The sequence below is a fragment of the Spea bombifrons genome, chromosome 10, assembly GCF_027358695.1.
Source record: "Spea bombifrons isolate aSpeBom1 chromosome 10, aSpeBom1.2.pri, whole genome shotgun sequence".
In the NCBI taxonomy this organism is placed as follows: domain Eukaryota; kingdom Metazoa; phylum Chordata; class Amphibia; order Anura; family Pelobatidae; genus Spea; species Spea bombifrons.
In genome coordinates this window covers 7,772,529-7,789,280 of record NC_071096.1, presented here as the reverse complement: position 1 = coordinate 7,789,280, position 16,752 = coordinate 7,772,529, and the positions used below count along the sequence as shown (strand labels likewise).

General features: G+C 41.0%; 1 protein-coding gene across 1 annotated transcript; it reads right to left on the bottom strand.

Moving 5' to 3' along the window:
• Positions 1-1,451: 1,451 nt before the first annotated feature.
• Positions 1,452-16,739, bottom strand: IGHMBP2 (immunoglobulin mu DNA binding protein 2). Its single transcript, XM_053448523.1, has 15 exons — positions 16,596-16,739; positions 15,489-15,658; positions 14,525-14,717; positions 14,160-14,257; positions 13,771-13,934; positions 13,225-13,425; positions 12,091-12,238; positions 10,497-10,671; positions 9,839-10,021; positions 8,598-8,716; positions 8,161-8,255; positions 7,837-7,960; positions 3,774-4,613; positions 3,337-3,524; positions 1,452-1,746 (listed from the first exon to the last, which is right to left on the bottom strand). Exons 1-15 carry the CDS (start codon positions 16,664-16,666, stop codon positions 1,555-1,557), a joined length of 2,961 nt encoding a protein of 986 aa, XP_053304498.1. The 5' UTR covers positions 16,667-16,739; the 3' UTR covers positions 1,452-1,554.
• Between the last annotated feature and the right edge of the window lie 13 nt (positions 16,740-16,752).

The window sequence follows — 16,752 nt, the reverse complement described above, 5'->3', positions numbered from 1 at the left end:
CCACTTTACTGCACGCCGGAACATCATGAAACTCATTAAGGATCACGTGTCAAAGAGGCCTTCCGTGGCGTGGCGTAGCCGACGCCAATTGACGGTCGGAATCAAAATTTGGAACGGTCAGCAAAAAATTGGTTTCTATAGTAATTGCGCAATATTTATCACCAGAAAAGCTCTGGGTCTTCTGAAAATAAAAAATAATAATAATAAAAAAATAATCTATAAAAATGACAATATTAATGGTGCATTAAATTAGCCAATTAGATATTTGGAAGAACAAAATACACTAAAGCAGTGAAAACAAAGAAAAAAAAAACATAAAAAATGCTTTGACGGTGTAAATAAATTGCTTTGTTATTGCCTGTAATGTTAATAACCAATGTTTAATGCAAATATTAACATAAATAACCAATTTTCTTTGGATTCCCGTTTATGAATACGTGCAATAATCTCTTCAATGGAAATTGGAGTTTTCTCGTTACAAATACATGCTTACGTTTTATGTTTACCTTATGAAAAAATAATGTTTTTTTTTTGAATTTTAATAAAACATAATAAGTAATATGTGTCTGTGTTGTGTTATAAATTATAATCCTTCGCCAAAAGATCATTTGTATGAACATATAATGGATCTGCCATTTTTTTTTTTTTACATATATTTTTCCAGTGGGAGTGGATCACATCTCTCAGAATACAATACGTGAATTATTTAATGCCGTTCATATGCTGATATTTATTTAATAAACACAAGTAACTGGTCTCTGTCTCCCTTTCATACTTTTATGTGGCTCTTATAGATCACATAGAACCCCAAGAAACGGTCTATACGGTAGGACAACATAAGTGCTTTGAGCGGTCTCTTGCCACGGTCTCGCCAGAGGTGAGACAACATGTTAAGCGGGTATATGCCTAATTTTATATTATTTTGGGCACCCACAGGCTTCCCCCCCACACACACACACTTTCTCCTACAAATATATTCCCTTCCTTCTTCACATTCTATTCTTTACTCCTCCTCCATACATTTTACTCATATCTTTATTTCTCAAGTCCCCCTCCATCTCCTCTTCCCATATACTATCCACCCCCCATGACCCATCTTCCTATCTCTGCGGGGTCTACTGACACCGGATCAGGTTATATAAAGTTAACTTTCTCCTTTCTTCGCTATTATTAACCTCTTACACTTTCCCACAAAAATTCACGTTTTTCCATTAACGCAACAAAAAGTAACAGAGTTCGCATTCTGTGGGCTAATTAGCCGCCATTTTGTAAATAATTTGCCAAGAAACTATGTGAAGAACATTTTAGCTGCTAATTTAGTTATTGGATTTGCATTCTGTAGCCTGTTTTAGTAACCGTGACTGCATTTGTATTATGAGCGCCGTCATCCGGGCATTGCCGGTTACATATCACCACCCTTGGTCATTGTAAAATAAAACTGAGCAAAACCGTTTTAAGTAAAATCTCATGTTTAAATATTTATTATGTGAAAATAATTTATTATTCCTTAATTTTAGGTCTTCTCTGACAAATACTTTATTGAGTAACGATCATTTATTTGTCCTTCTTTTTAGTTTTTCTCTGATTTGTTAATTCATTTATTTTCTTGTCCAATTTCCTCTGCAAGTGAGCCTTTTTCGTTGGATCCAACGAGTGGTCTTTATGCCCGCTTCCTGCATAAATGATTCCTTCGCGGCTGATCCTCGTCCGCGCGTTGGCTTTGGCCCTTTCCCCACATCCATGAACCTGAAAAATATAATACGTAAAGTGTGTTAGAACGCTATGAGTCGACCCCCGTCCGCAGGGTTCGCTAAGCGAGCGCTGGTGCTATAAGTATATCACACGAAGAAGATGTGTTTGCCGAACCCATCTTCTGCATCCAAAATAATTGGGGGCTCCCTAAGGAACAAATGCATATGGGGGGTATTCTGCGAAATCCTTCCATGCATTTGCAAAAGGAACACCACGGAAATTTAAAGGGACCCCGCAGCATTAAAGGACTCATAACGGCTGGAACGTCCCTTTAAAAATAGAGGAGACATAACGGAGGGAATAACTCTACGAATCCAAAAATGTGTTTTTTTACATTTTTTTATGTATACATTGTTTATTTGAATTGCTGATCACCATTACGTAGGTGTATTTAGCGTACAGAAAGGTAAAACACTTAGATTTGGGGGGAAAGTAACAGATCCACTGTAATGGATGTTTCTCGGATTCCGTGCCACCCCCACCAAAACAAATAATAATCACAGCTCGTCTCGCGGATCGCCTGCTGGCTGTTTGCAGAAGGCTTTAATGATATATGAAGGCACCGTAAGACACAGACGTGGCCTGAACAGAAATGGGATGGCGGCGCTGATCTTCCCTATAACTGCAATAACAAAATAATTGAATGCGAAAGGACGGCGTCGAATCACCGGGTGCCTATAAATCTCTAAAAGTTATTACACCGGTAATAAATTCCACTTTAAGTAGACATTGCTTTTATTAGGAAAATGCTCCAAAGGAAATTAATTCCTACTCGGCTTTATGAGAAGCGCTGAACAGTTATTATTATTATTCTGCTTTATTTCCTGCTTCGGGAACACGAGGATTCGATTCTAGATCTGGGGTCTAGGTTTATAAAACAACTTTATCGCATGTGAGATAAGTCTCCCCGGGAAGAGATTAAAAAAGGAAACAGCTACAGCTTTTTATGTCGGATACTTAAAGGGACCCTACTAAACCATGTATATTCATGTACTTGAAATGCTCTGATCTTTCAGCTTATTTACACTATAATATATATATATATATATATATATATATATAAAATGTATATTACATATATATATTTATATATAAAATGTGTATTATATATATATATCAAAAAGTATATTATATTATATTATATATATATAGATAGATAGATAGATAGATAGATAGATAGATAGATAGATATAGATAGATAGATAGATAGATAGATATTGTATTTGGCTCTGTTTTCTCTTCTTTATCGCATCACACAGGCAAAAACATTATTACAGTTGCCTTTCTGAAGATATATCTCCATAAAGACATACTTCAACGGACCTAAACTTGTTTGGGATAATTAAGCGGGACTGTTGCCACCACCTTTACAAAGCCTGTCTGAACCAATCAACAATAATCAGTAACTTTGCTACAGAGGAGAGATAACTTAATGGGGAGGACAAATCATGCAGATCCTGAAAAGGAGGTTAACATAGTAAGACAAAAGGTGGGTTTATCTATACATAGATGATGCTTATTTTGGTTTATAATTGGGGGGAAAGAAGCCTAATTTAAAGCAGGAGCATTGCTAACAGTGCTTACCTCTGGAATATGGTGGCTGAGGCAGAAGCGTTTGTTGCAGTGTACACAGAAATCTCCCACTGTGACGACGCTCGCTTTACATGTACTAAAACCACACGTCTTGTCTGCCTTCACTGTGGCAGCGATTAATGCATCAAACCCTGCGTCGTCGTCGCCAACGATAGCTGTGGAAACAGCATCGGTTTTACCTGTAAATCACAAAAAATAAATATATATATTTTATACATGCTTATATACTAAAGCCATTTATTTTGGCATGGACGCCCGCCATACGAACATCTAAGCAAGGCACTTCTGTAGAAACATCCCGTGAGGCTCACCAATCAATGCAAGAAAAACCGATGACGTGACTTTCTTTAATGGTCCGGGAAAGCAGTCAGTGTTACCAGTTGCCAGACCTACTAAGAACCTAATGGAGCGATAATTAATTTACTTACTTTTTGCGTTGGATTTCTTCTTCTCCGAGGGTTTTTGAGCTGCGCCCTGTTGTCTCTTTCGGTTTTGGTCTTCAAGCCTTTGCTTCTCCCGTTGCATTCTTTCCGCGTGCAGCGCTTTCAGGTCAATGTTACGCGAGGCTGCGCCGCGGCTTATCTCCCGGTCGCTCTTTGCCTTTTCCGATTCCGGTAATTGAAAATCCTTCTCGGGACTCGTGTCATCCATTTTCGGAGATACCGCATCTTCCGAAACGACTTTGGTTTTGGCAACCGAAATACATCTTTCCTTGCCGTCTCCCGCGCTCACATGCTGTAAGCCCCATTCTTCTGCTATCTGATGGACCAATAATCTATCATGCGATGTGAGGCTTGAAGGGAAAGCCAAGTGCGTCTTATGAGGGTCCTTCATAAAATCTTCAATCGTTTTTCTCAGACTGTCTTCATTGGAACCGTTTTCAGCGCTTACCTCCGATTCCTCATCGTGCGGAAAGCTCTCCTTGGAGTCTTCCCGCTTCGCTTTGTCCCTTGCCTTACTGCTTTTGTTAATATTCCTTTCCTTTTTCTCGTTAGCTGGCCCCTTACTCCTCGTACCGGGGGCTTTCTTGGCTTCGGTTTCTTGCTTGCGGACATTTCCGTTCTCTTGGGAATATTTTTCGGGTACGACGTCCTCGAGGTATTCAAAGGCGGTTCTGACTTCTCCGTGTTTGTTGAAGTAATCCACCATACCTTTAAGAAACTTGTGGCTGCTAACGGTATGGGTATCGCATATAACAGCAACGTGGCGGCGCGCACGGGTAATGGCCACGTTCAACCTTCTGTCTTCGGCCAGAAATCCCACTTCGCCTGTAAAGCAAATGATAAAATCAACATTTTGTTTTATGAAAAGCCTTAGAAAAGTTTGCCTGTTACGTAAAAAAAAATTATAAATATTTAGTATACATTATTAAGGATCTGTACCCAATTCTCGACCTAAATTATTATTATTCTTATTAAGGAATATCCTGAATATGGAGGATCGAGCTTTTGATTGGCTAATGTGACTCCTGAGTGACGTGGTAGCCAATAGAAACAGAAGAAGGACACTTTTCGAAGGCAGCTTTAACAGGAGACAAATAGAAATCATTATTTCATCAATAACGGATTTTAAACCCAAAAAAAAAAGATGATAAATTCTAAATTAGTAAATAAACAATCTGCAAATCTTATCGGAAAGAAATTTTAATTAACTTTGTTCATGGGTTTAGAAGGCCAGATGAGGACAGAGAAATTCACCAAGCAATAAAACATATGCGGCGCACAGACTTGATAAACCGATCACTGCAAACCGGCCGGTCCGGTTAGCCGCACACTAGCCCAGGTCAAAGGGAAACGCAGATTTAAAAAGCCCATTAAGAGGATAGAAAGATACAATGTGGCTGCTGTACACATTCCTCCTATATAAAAAAAAACAGATCCTGAGCCACAATATTCACAAATATCTATGTAAAATGTTACAGGAAGTATGCACAGGAAGTGCAGGAAGTGCTCGCCAGAGCAACTATAACGGAAAATACTTCCCCCTTCCTTCTGATATTCTGAATTAAGTTTGGCAAGAATGCAAATAAATTATGCCTGTATATTAGCATAATGTATTACGTTTGTGCAAGCCACATGTAGTACAGAGGAACCTCAAGTTTACCGCCTTCCTTTCTTTTATGAGCAAACTCACTCTATTTCTTTCAGATTCCATGACAGTATAAAAAATGCCGTTATCTCTTGTTTGAAAACATGGCACTAATACATTAAACGCGCGGAACACTTGTAATTAACGGTAATAAATGCACAAAGGCGTGTGTGGGTTCGCTAATAGACTGCTTCATACTCAGTCACTTGAACGCGAAGCCCATGAGGATTACGCAGCTCTGCACGCTATAATTTCATCGCAAAAAAAAGAGGTTTTTAATTTTCACAATCCACGAAGGAACAGGGTTTCGTCGGCTGCAATCAGTGTAATTAAATCTCAGCGGTTAACCCTTTCAGAAAACAATGTGCCTGAGAGGACGAGCTCCAGAACGTGAGATCCTTCTACAAACAAGGCACTTTCTTGCATCCTGTAAAGGAATATCTAACCGATGAAACTCGCTCTTCGTCGACTAAAGTTCCTGAAACTGTCAGAGGATTAGTTTATTTAGGGAGTCTAAAAATCCCATACTAAAAATAGCATAAAGTGCCACTTTTTCTGAATGATACGGTTCTATAAATAAAATAACACAAGATAGTGGTGTTTGCCTGTAATATAAGAAATATATACCCATTATATACCCCTGTAATGTGTCATCAAGTATCATCTTCATTTCGACTCAGCAAGATATTGCCCCCCTATAAAGTTAAGTTGCTGATCGTTGCTGATCGGTTCAGGCAGCCTCTTTAAGGCTGGGGTTAAGAGAAGGGAAAGTTCTACGGGACATGAAATTGATCGGATAATGCTGGCTCTGCCAAAATCATTTCACTGATTTAGAAACAAAAGACGATCTACAGTCGTAATGAATCAATTTCCTTATAATAAAGAATGTGACGGTGATTTGACATCATGAAAGAATTATTTCGGGACATTTGGCTGGACTAGAAATGCTGGGTTTAGCGAAAAAAGGGTTAAATTCAGTGGAATGGCTCAGACCGAAGTATTTAGGCCGAGATCCTTCTCATACACTGTTTTTGAAATGAATGGATTTGGATCCAGTGTTTAATATATCATTAGAATGGTAATTCAGCATGTAAAGTTTGTTTTGCTGAATCAGCTCATTTTCCTCCCCATGAGTTATTACCCGTAAGAGTTCTCATTCTGTGTATAGCTCCTGCTCTCTTTTAGTCATGCAGCATTTCAAATCGAGCTTTGGAAAAATACCAAAGATCTTCTGAATTCTCCCCATTAAATGTATCTGTTATGTAAAGGCATCCAATTCTTCAGCCAAGAAGGAGGATGCTAAAAACCTGCGCGACGCACCAGACCAGAACATTACAGAGGAAAGCAAGCATCAGAACAAGAGATGGGGAGAAGACACTTGGAGGAGTAACAATTAAAGTATTAAATACACTTTGGTATACAGGAATGTATATCATTTAAGAACAGTAAGCCCCCCCCCGTTATAACAATAAACATAGTCCTTTTATTATGGCCTTCCTTTCCCCATAGACTTTTTATATATCAAATGCCCCTCCCAGGGTGATTGACAGAGTGCAGCAAGATACGGTCTTTGTCTAGAAAATAAATAGCATAAAAGGGTCAGGTATAATATAAAAGGTATAATATGCTTCAATACCATTCCTGGAAAACAAGGACATTTCTGGCTGTAACATAATTACTAAAGGGGTTTCTAACCATCAATTAGCCTTTTAAACTTAAACTTGGATCAGCAAACACAACGTGCCATTGGAACACAGGAGTGATGAGAGTGATAAAGGGCCATCGGAACACAGGAGTGATGGGAGTGATAAAGGGCCATTGGAACACAGGAGTGATGGGAGTGATAAAGGGCCACTGGGACACAGGAGTGATGAGAGTGATAAAGGCCATTGGAACACAGGAGTGATGGCCTTGATAAAGGGCCATTGGAACACAGGAGTGATGGGAGTGATAAAGGGCCTCTGTACGCCTATGAAAAGATTCCATTAAAAATCAGCCTTTTACAGCTACAATAGTCATTTACAACATTAACCCTGTCTGCGCTGGATTTCTGATCCACTTCATGTTATTTTAATGGACAAAATTTACGTTTCTTTTAACAACAAGGACATTTCTAAGTGACCCCAAACTTTTGAACGGTATTGAATGCGGGAGTGAACAGCACACACGGCTAACCACATGAACACAATGTTGCATTAAAAACATTATTAAACAAAACAGAATATTGTTACAGTTTTTGCTGTTATATCAATGAACAAAAACATACAGTGGGAATTCTTCACCTTCTTCTATTTAATTGTTTCATTCGAGAGAACAGAGAGGTGCGACTATACGTCAATCTGTTCGTCCCGGGGTAGAGAGGGAGATTAGACTTCGGCTCACATTTAAGTCACACTTATCTACCTTTAGCGTTTGATCTCACAAGAGATAATACAACAGCTTCTTTTTCCCTTCCTTGAAAGCCATCCACAGATTTGATTTCTAGGTCCGGATACCTCTGACGGAGACACTGCCTCAACATATCCACCTGAAACAGACCACGAGACACAAAAACAATTGACCAAAATAACCGGAAAAAAGTATAACTTTACCCTTCCAAACATTATAGGGGCTAACAGGACAAATTAATTGCCCTGTTAGCACAATGTATGCAATACACACACTATTAACAAACAGTGTAAATAGCTAAGCCCCCAGCTATACCATGACATACGTGTAGCACATTACCTGCAGGTTATACGGTGCTATTACTGCAATATCACGCGGTTTCACGCCTGCCGCCGTGAGAGCCTGTATGTGCAAATCCACCAGACGGACTTCACCTGGCCAAAGAAACAGAGTATTAGGACATAGAAACTGCAAATAAACTGGTGTTTGAGCATTAATGAGTTAATCTACATGGAAGTCCATAAGGCTGATGGGAGCAGAACAATAAGGCCTTGACCCAATTTACCCTGCGATGATACATAGATCCGCTTTTTTCCCACCGGAAGCAGATCTTATCGTTCATACAGGTTCAACCAGTCCCCGTTGCCCCATCCTTGAGCCTCAGCCTTGCTTTATGGCAACGTGCTGCAGGTCCTAGGTCGCTCAGATCTGTGAACGATGTGAATAACTGCTGATACCGCCTCGGGTGACCAAATTTCAGAACGTGATTGTCCTACCTGGATTCCCCTTAGATTGCTCGTCTTCCACATCAATTTCAAACAGACCACAATGCGCCGTATCAATCAGAAGCAGCGGGATGCTCGTCTCCTCTGTTAATGACACTCCTGGCAGGTCCCTAGCACGGCAGAACACATTTGTCTATAAATCACCCTTTCCTCTCTAGTCTTCACGCGGTCAACCACAGTATCCTGTTGACCCGCAAACTACACTCGAGAGGACACCTACCAGGCCCTGAGCGTAAAAGCCAGCAGTATCAAGGCTGAGTTGGAATGACAATGAGCCAACCATACCGTGAGTTAAATTAAAGATGGAACCTGACTCCGCAACATTAAAAAATCTAATTTAGGTGATATATTTGTCCACACATTTATAGATACACACGGCTGGATACTGTCATTAGTCCAAGGCGCTGTGATAATGTAAAGTGCACGCAATGGTCAAGTAGAACAATTCTGTTTTTTCCATATAATCCAGGATGGAGTAGGGAGTTTATCATAATTCTTAATCCATAGTGATGGTTTCCAGGCATGGTAATATGTATGAGACCAATGCAGTCTATAAGGTGGCTGAATATCCAAGGATTTATTGTGCGGTCACATGGACTACCAGGCTACCACTGGACTAGATTGCATGATCCCATCACTAACATCACAATGGATGAGCGTGGGTGCAGGAGCTTCCCCCGCCACGCAGACGTGAAATGCAGCCGTATGGTCAGATATTAATACTTTTACAAAGCACCATGAACTTAAGACTCTGGAGTCCCGAAGGGCAGCGTTTGGTCGAAAGATACTTCAGGCGGATGGGCAATAAATATCCTCTTTGGGATATCATCTGCTCTGCTACATCCCAATGTAGGCTGTCTCATTGATAACAAGGACAGATAAACATATATGTATATTTATATATCAAATAATATATCAAATGGAATAAGTATCTTGTGATAATACCTTTTTTATTGAACTAACAAAATTTTGGAATGAGACACTTTCGGGAGCTCTTCTCCCTTTCTCAAGTCTAAAACATTTCTGAGCAAAACGACACAATGAATTCAATGCTGTGTGGCAGGGGGGCTTACTGGAGACCCCCTGCTGTGATTAAATGATACCTGGCACTATAAGTTATTAAGTAGTAAGCAATAACGCCCAAGACTATTTTATAAGAAGAAGCATTACTAATGAATTTAAATACAAGGGGGGGTCTCCCCAAAGTATCCATTAATATGCATCTGACTTACTTGAGCAAATGGTGTGCAACAGAAGAATGTGCCGTTAATCGCCCCCCGTACATTTCACTGGAAGCCCACCGCATTATGGACTGATTCATCCGGTACTGGACGGTTAGCATCCTCACTACCGCATCTCCGTACTTCGCAATCAGCCGCTCCATCAAACTTAGAGACAGACCGTCGGCTGCAGCCCTGTGTAAAGGGTTAAACAGACAGGAAAAAGTAAAAATGGAATAAAACACTAAATCTTTCAAGCTAGAAGTTTAATGTGAAGAAGCCAGGGACGCCTCTCTTACTTACAGAATAAGACGTAGAGTCGCATAAGCTTTCAAGACCTTCTAAAGTCTTTCAAGATTGTCTACCTGTCCTTTGGATTCTGCAGTTTGCCCAAACAAGTGGAGACATAGCCATTCACAGAAATGAACCCTTGGGCAAGGGGTTAATTTTTTGGCAGTGCCAAGAGAAAGGGAGGGTGTAATCATTCCAGAAGCAAAATCCATATTTGTTAACACATAATTTCAGCTTTCTTATCCAGACTATGGGCTCGTGCACCAGACTAGCAGAGTGTGATGGGAGTTTTACTAACAGCATCTGATACGGAGAGGAACCACATCTGAAAAATATAACAAGGAAGACGTCCAACCCATGGAGGCTCCTAGACTCTTACTTGTGAGATATGATTGTGGGGGGTAATTGTTTGTGATCACCGGCCAAGATGCACTTTTTGGTCTGCAGCAACGAGATCCAGCAGCTGGCTTCCAGCGCTTGGGCGCATTCATCAATTACCACCAGGTCAAAGTAATTATCGGGAAGCAATTTCAGAGGCCCGTCTAACGAGGAACCTGGAAAACAAGAACCGTTTTGGAAGCAGGTCGACGATCTTACAAGGTTGTCATTCCAGAATTAACAGTCGTCGTTAATTAGCACGAAGAGCTCCTTCTCAAATGGTAATGATGCAAAATCTGGAGCGGGGCCATCATTAGACAATCTGTTTGCGAGGGTTATATTTACAGAGCTCTGGATGTGGAGCCAAAACAAGTCCACGGCCGTGTGTCGGCGGTATTAGTCATGTGTAAAAAGCTTACTGTCAAATGCCCAACTGCTCGCTATATCCAGTGTTGTTATCCTGAAGGATGATTTCCATGGTTGACTGATCTTTGGGGCAACCAGACAATTTTCAACTCTTCAAAATAACAATGGGTTCCTCAGTATCTCAGACCCAGCCGAGGTCAGGTCAAAGGCTTGATTGGAATTGGCCAATTAAAGTCTTCCCTCCTAACCATATCCTCATTGAGTTATTCGGGACTCATTGAGTATTGAGAAACGTTGGTGCGAACTTCTAGGGACTTTGCCGTTAGCAGCACAGAATTTGCCCCCAACTACCACAATAATACAGGAATTTAACTCAGTTATTGAAAAAATGGAAACTGGCTGTCTGCTTATAAAATTACTTCTTGTTACCCTTGAAGTCCGTAATGGACTTCAAGGGTAACAATATCCCCAATAATATTTTTCTGGTTGCACTAATACCTCTACATGCCGGGTTGCTTTTTACATGTAAGACAGGATGTAGTCCAGCTGCTGCAGGACTACATCTCCCATAATGCTCTTTCAGCTAAGGGGCTGGCTGAGGAGTATGAGAGATGTAGTCCTGCAGCAGCTGGAGGGCCGCAGGTTGGACACCCGTTATATAAAATATCATATATTCCAAATAGGAGAGGGTTGTCGGGTGCCCACGTACAGGGGCAGTTATTGCTGAGAGTCTTTCTTATACACTACATATTAATTCCATACTAACGTAAAACACCATAAATGGTTCTTTGTACGCTTTTGTATATTTTTCAGATACCAGTGCAACCAGACAAATACTGTTGTGAAGTATTTATAACTTTACCCTATCTAGATATGCGCTGAACCCTTTTTATTCTATAACTGGGTAAATCGTGGAGTTTGCCTCTCTTGTTGCACTCACATTATTTAGTATCGGTGGGATTAGACTATTTAAGTAAACGGACACTTAGATTGCACTCACCAACCCCTCTCTTTTTTTTTTTTAATAAAAACAGGTTTTATATTCTGTAGCAGTCTCATCAATAGGAAGAAAGATCAGTGCCATTGGCTTGGTTTCCGATAATATTTTGTCCCAAAAGGTACGAGAATCATCCAGCTTGGAACTCAGCAATGGAACCCGGAGACAGAGATCTCCAACAGATAACGGGAATAATGTGAATAAACTGCCTACTAAGCAGCATTTCACTGACCTGTATTGGTGGCCAGGATTACGTTGGCTTTTTTTAGCGTCTCTATCATCGCGGCTTCTTCTCTGCTCTTCAGCTCTTTTCGGAGAGCTTTAATTTCTGTTTTAAAATTGCTCTTCTCGTCCTTCCGCTGTAGCTTTTTCATTTTTGCCTTAGGAAAAGATCAAAAGGAATTCATATTCAGTGGAAAATGTGTTTTATCCGCCTCTGACGACACAATTCCGTTCACAATGGCAGTTATTTTGGGGGAAAAAACAGCGATTTGGGTGAAACGTGCAAAAAGTGAACCAATCAGCGGAAACATTCCGCTAGTTTCTAAAGATTCTGTGCCGAACACTCAACGTATTCTCCTTTCTCTATGTGGTCAAACATCTGTAGAACATTTTAAAGGCAGGTCCACATTTACGTGTTACTCTTCAATATTAGGTTGTGTTACTATACTGAGAGATCAGTTGATCCCACCTGATCATTTTTAAATGCTAGAGCATTAGACTAAGCAATAGGTGTAGAAGTAACTTCCCTTCCAGTAATCCATCTAAAGAAGAAAACAAAAAGAGGATAGATAGACCCTAAGCCAACAACTCCGAGGCGTTGTTAGACTTCATTACAAATCCGATCTGGCTGACAAATCAAAGAAACTTTAAGAAGCCGGAATGTACAAAACCAACAAATCCTCATAATATTCAAACAAAAAATGTAAATTCTAAAAGCAACAAAGGCCATATTACTCATTCTAATTAAGTAAAGCTGATTTGTTTTCCTTCCAAAGGTAAAATCTCTTGTTTGTTCTGTACGTAGCATTCCTGATACTTCTTGCTGCTATACTTTCTTCTCTGATGCCCCAGTCCCATGGGTGACTACTAAAATGATGAGCTGAAAGGACATCTATAGAGTTTCTCTATGGTGTATTCCGGCAGCAATCAACACTGCCCACAGAGAAAGACCTGTGGCTGTCAACGATGTAGGAAGAAGCCTATATACCTGCTTATGTGCAGCAGCAAGGAATGGTAAGTCACCAAGTACTATAATGGTCAACTAAGTTAGGGAAAAAAGAATATTCATTATACCCAACAAAAAGGCAGTAAAATCTATAAAGACAACGTACAAGAGAATATCTCACCGAGCTTCTATACTTACAAAGGTCTGGTCGATGTCCTTACGGATATCAGCTACAATTTGCGCATTATCGCTACGCGCTAGTACAGCGTCCAGAGAATGGTGTTGTAGGGATTCCAGCAGCCGCGCAGGATGACCCAGGCGTAGTATCTTTTCTTTATATACCGCTAGGCGCTCTACCAGATTGTCTACCGCCACGTTAGAAGGAGCGCAGCAGAGGACCTCGGGTAGATAAGAAGTTCAAGTTAAAATCAAAGCGCATAAAAGAAATACGAGATGATATTTTAAGACGTTTAAGATGGATTCCCATAGACAATTAATTATTTGTCCTTTAAGATTAAACACAGCGCTGTATACAGTAACGTAGGTTGGCGCTGTATACAGTAAAGTAGCTTTCACTCCCTTTATCTGCAGACCTGGAGGCCGCCATTGTTGTCATGTGATATGTTGGATGACTTTCTCCGAAATACCACACTGAGCTTGTTCTTTACGGCAATGCTAATAAAGTCTGTTTCTCCATAGACTTTCATAAGTCAGAACGTCCCGCGAGGCGATTGATACGCTCACCTTCAGCCCTTGCTTCACAGCTTGGAGGATAATTTCCACCACTGTGGTGGTTTTACCAGTCCCAGGAGGACCATGGACAATAGCAACTTCTCTCTGACCAAGAGCAAAAGCTATGGCTTCTTTCTGTGAATCGTCCAACGACGGATTGTAAAACTCCAAAGCTCCTGACGGGACAAGAAACGTCAGCGAATGTAAGAACATGCTAGGAAATGTAAAACATGCGCGGGATAGGCAAATGGCTCCTGAATCTGAGACAAGACCAACGACTGATTAAGGGTTGCGTCTCTACAGCAGGAAAAACGGGCAGACTAGATGGGGCCGAATGGTCTTTCCATTACATTACATAATGTTGTGGAGGAATCACCTACCTAATTAGTGGTGGGACTTACTTGGCTGCACAAAACTACTGGGCTCAGAAGAACAGAACAGGACGTTGATCAGGTCAAAGGCAGGTCCAGAATGGTACTGACCCAAAGTGGTCAAAGCCCTACAAACCAAAATGATGAAAACACTGTAAAAACACCAACAAACGTGCACACGGCCAATGAAAGAACCCATCGGGGCAGAGGCATTGTTTAATTGGTCACATCTTGTTTGCTATATGCAAATTACTTGATACATGGGAATCATTCATTCGCATTTGCGTTAACGTAGTAGAGTCCGGGATTATTTTGTGATGGACTTTCTTAAAAGCAAAGTCACTGTATAAATAAACGGAAATTGGTTTTGCTTTATGTGATTTTGTTGTCGTTACCTTTTAATTCTCTTGTACGTGACATCATTTGCCAGTTTGAGAAGCCTGTACGTACATTCAGTGCCCAAGATTAATGTGTCGTTACTGGAATCGTCGAAGGCCACGTTAATAGTCTTCTGTGTGACCCCTGCCACTATCCCTGTGGCAAGAGGTTCAGTGGGACTGTTTGAATCATAAAGCCCCACAATGTCACCTAAAAAAAAAGAAGGCAATGGATCATTTCTACAGGGAGGTATTTCAGAACGTGAAGAAAAATGAATGAGACCGGGGATAACCTGCATGCTTCCACTCTCAACAGCAGCAAACTGAACAGAATGCAGAAGACATCATGGAGACACGTAGATCCGACTCATATCACTTAGAATTCCATAGAAATATTACACTGAATTTATATAGCGCCTGCAGATTCTGTAGCGCAGTTGCAATAGGGGAAAGTGAAAATAATGAACATGGACAATTTAAACTGACAATAACATTAACACACGTTAAGACATGCTGGTACAAAAGGATTGGTGTTTTTGCTTAAATAATGACAAGTCAAGGTTCCCATTAGAACCATTTGGGTAACACATGTAGAATCTTCACGATGGGTTATTAAGGGTTAATAAAGTCTCAGGGTCAGCACCTTTAGCACATCCCCAGGTATGCTTAGTACATAAATACATATATAGAGGCTCGGTGGCCAGTGTGCTCGCTGTTACCCTTATAACTCGTGTTATGCATTCTATTATCATGTTAGATAGTTATGTATGTCCATGGAGCCCACGTTTATCATGAAAAGAATGGAGCCGTTCTAGGACAACCCATCAGATTGCAGCAATCGCCATAGAAACCAGCGATCCGAATCTCGAATTAGGACTTTGTCTTGGAACTGCTCCAGTTTCTATATGGCCTCTAAAATGTGAACTTATTTTCCCTCTAGAGAACGCAGCAGGAGATAACACAACGAGAGCGCGCGATGTACCTGACGAAAAGCTGTTACTCGGCAGGACTGCTTCAGAGTCAAACTTCCTGGGGGTGAAGGTGACGAGGAGACGTCCATAGAGGCCGGTTCTTTGGCTGGCAACCTGAAGCTTCAAAAGGCAAACTCCTTTCCGCTGGAGCTCCTTTAAGGAAACACTTCCCTGCCACGCTCTGTACAAGAAACAGACACGATTAGAATGGTGCAGACATTGCATGGCGGTAAGACGCTCTTCCTCTTTATTATACACACAGGAGGACCTTAGCGCAGATAAGGAACACCGCTGGGGTGGAATTACATCAGGATGATAAAAGCTCTTCAATGCGATTTATTAAACACCCCTGAAAGAGAAGCCGTCGCCGACAAAGATGGACCTGGAACCCCTTCGCTTAACGTGTTTTGGACAGAAGACACGCGTGTAAATGTGTTTGGTGAAGCACCTCAATGGGATCTCCCACCTCTGTGACTATGACGGACATGTCAAGGGGGAAACACGCCAGGAACACGGCCCTCACGGGGTCTTCTTCATCCTAAGTGTTCCTCTATAGTAATGACATCCCCTGTCCTCTTTCCTCCCCGACGGCTCTATTATTATTATTATTATTGTTATTATTATTTATTGATGTTTGGGAATGTTTGATGGGTAGGGGGGTATCGCAGGGTTCCACAGCCCTAAAAGTAACAATAGTGTGTTTTTATAAACAGAAAAAAAGTGTAAATAATCTAAATGATTCTTTCTCCCAAAGCCTTATGTATATAAATAGTCACATAAAAAGTCTTGGTGAAGCCCCCTAGACCCACCACCTAGAATAAAAGGGCCCCACTTTAGCCACTGGGGGGGGGGGCTTTGGGTAAAATATGTTAAAGTAGGGGAAATAAAATGCTGACATCCTCATATCATTGATTAATACACCCAGGTAACACCAAATGGGACATTGTGCAAGTACTGGCAGGGGGCTGTCCCTACAAATCCGGGAATGATGACAACTATGACACATTATATATTGCTACTGAATATGGTATAAAATATGGAGACTAGTAATAAAGTTGTTGATAGGGTGGCTAACATACATTAATAATAATAATCATAATATTAATAGCGGACTGCACCTTGATTGCTCGATCTCGGCCTCTCTCTCCTCTCCCAGAAGCTCCAGTTGCTTTTTCACAAACTCGTCCATTGGCCCCCGTGGCCCCCGTGGCCCCCGCACATAAACCAGTTAATACGATAATGTGACTGCGAGGCTCCCCCTGCCCCCGGTCTGTC

Bases quoted from the DNA above. Each gene is read 5' to 3' on its own strand.
- IGHMBP2 (XM_053448523.1), bottom strand. From the start codon at position 16,666: ATGGACGAGTTTGTGAAAAAGCAACTGGAGCTTCTGGGAGAGGAGAGA. The intron at 12,239-13,224 runs GTAAGTATAGAA...TCTTTTCCTAAG, and splicing joins AGGACATCGACCAGACCTTT to GCAAAAATGAAAAAGCTACA. The intron at 7,961-8,160 runs GTAATGTGCTAC...GGTCTGTTTCAG, and splicing joins TAGCACCGTATAACCTGCAG to GTGGATATGTTGAGGCAGTG.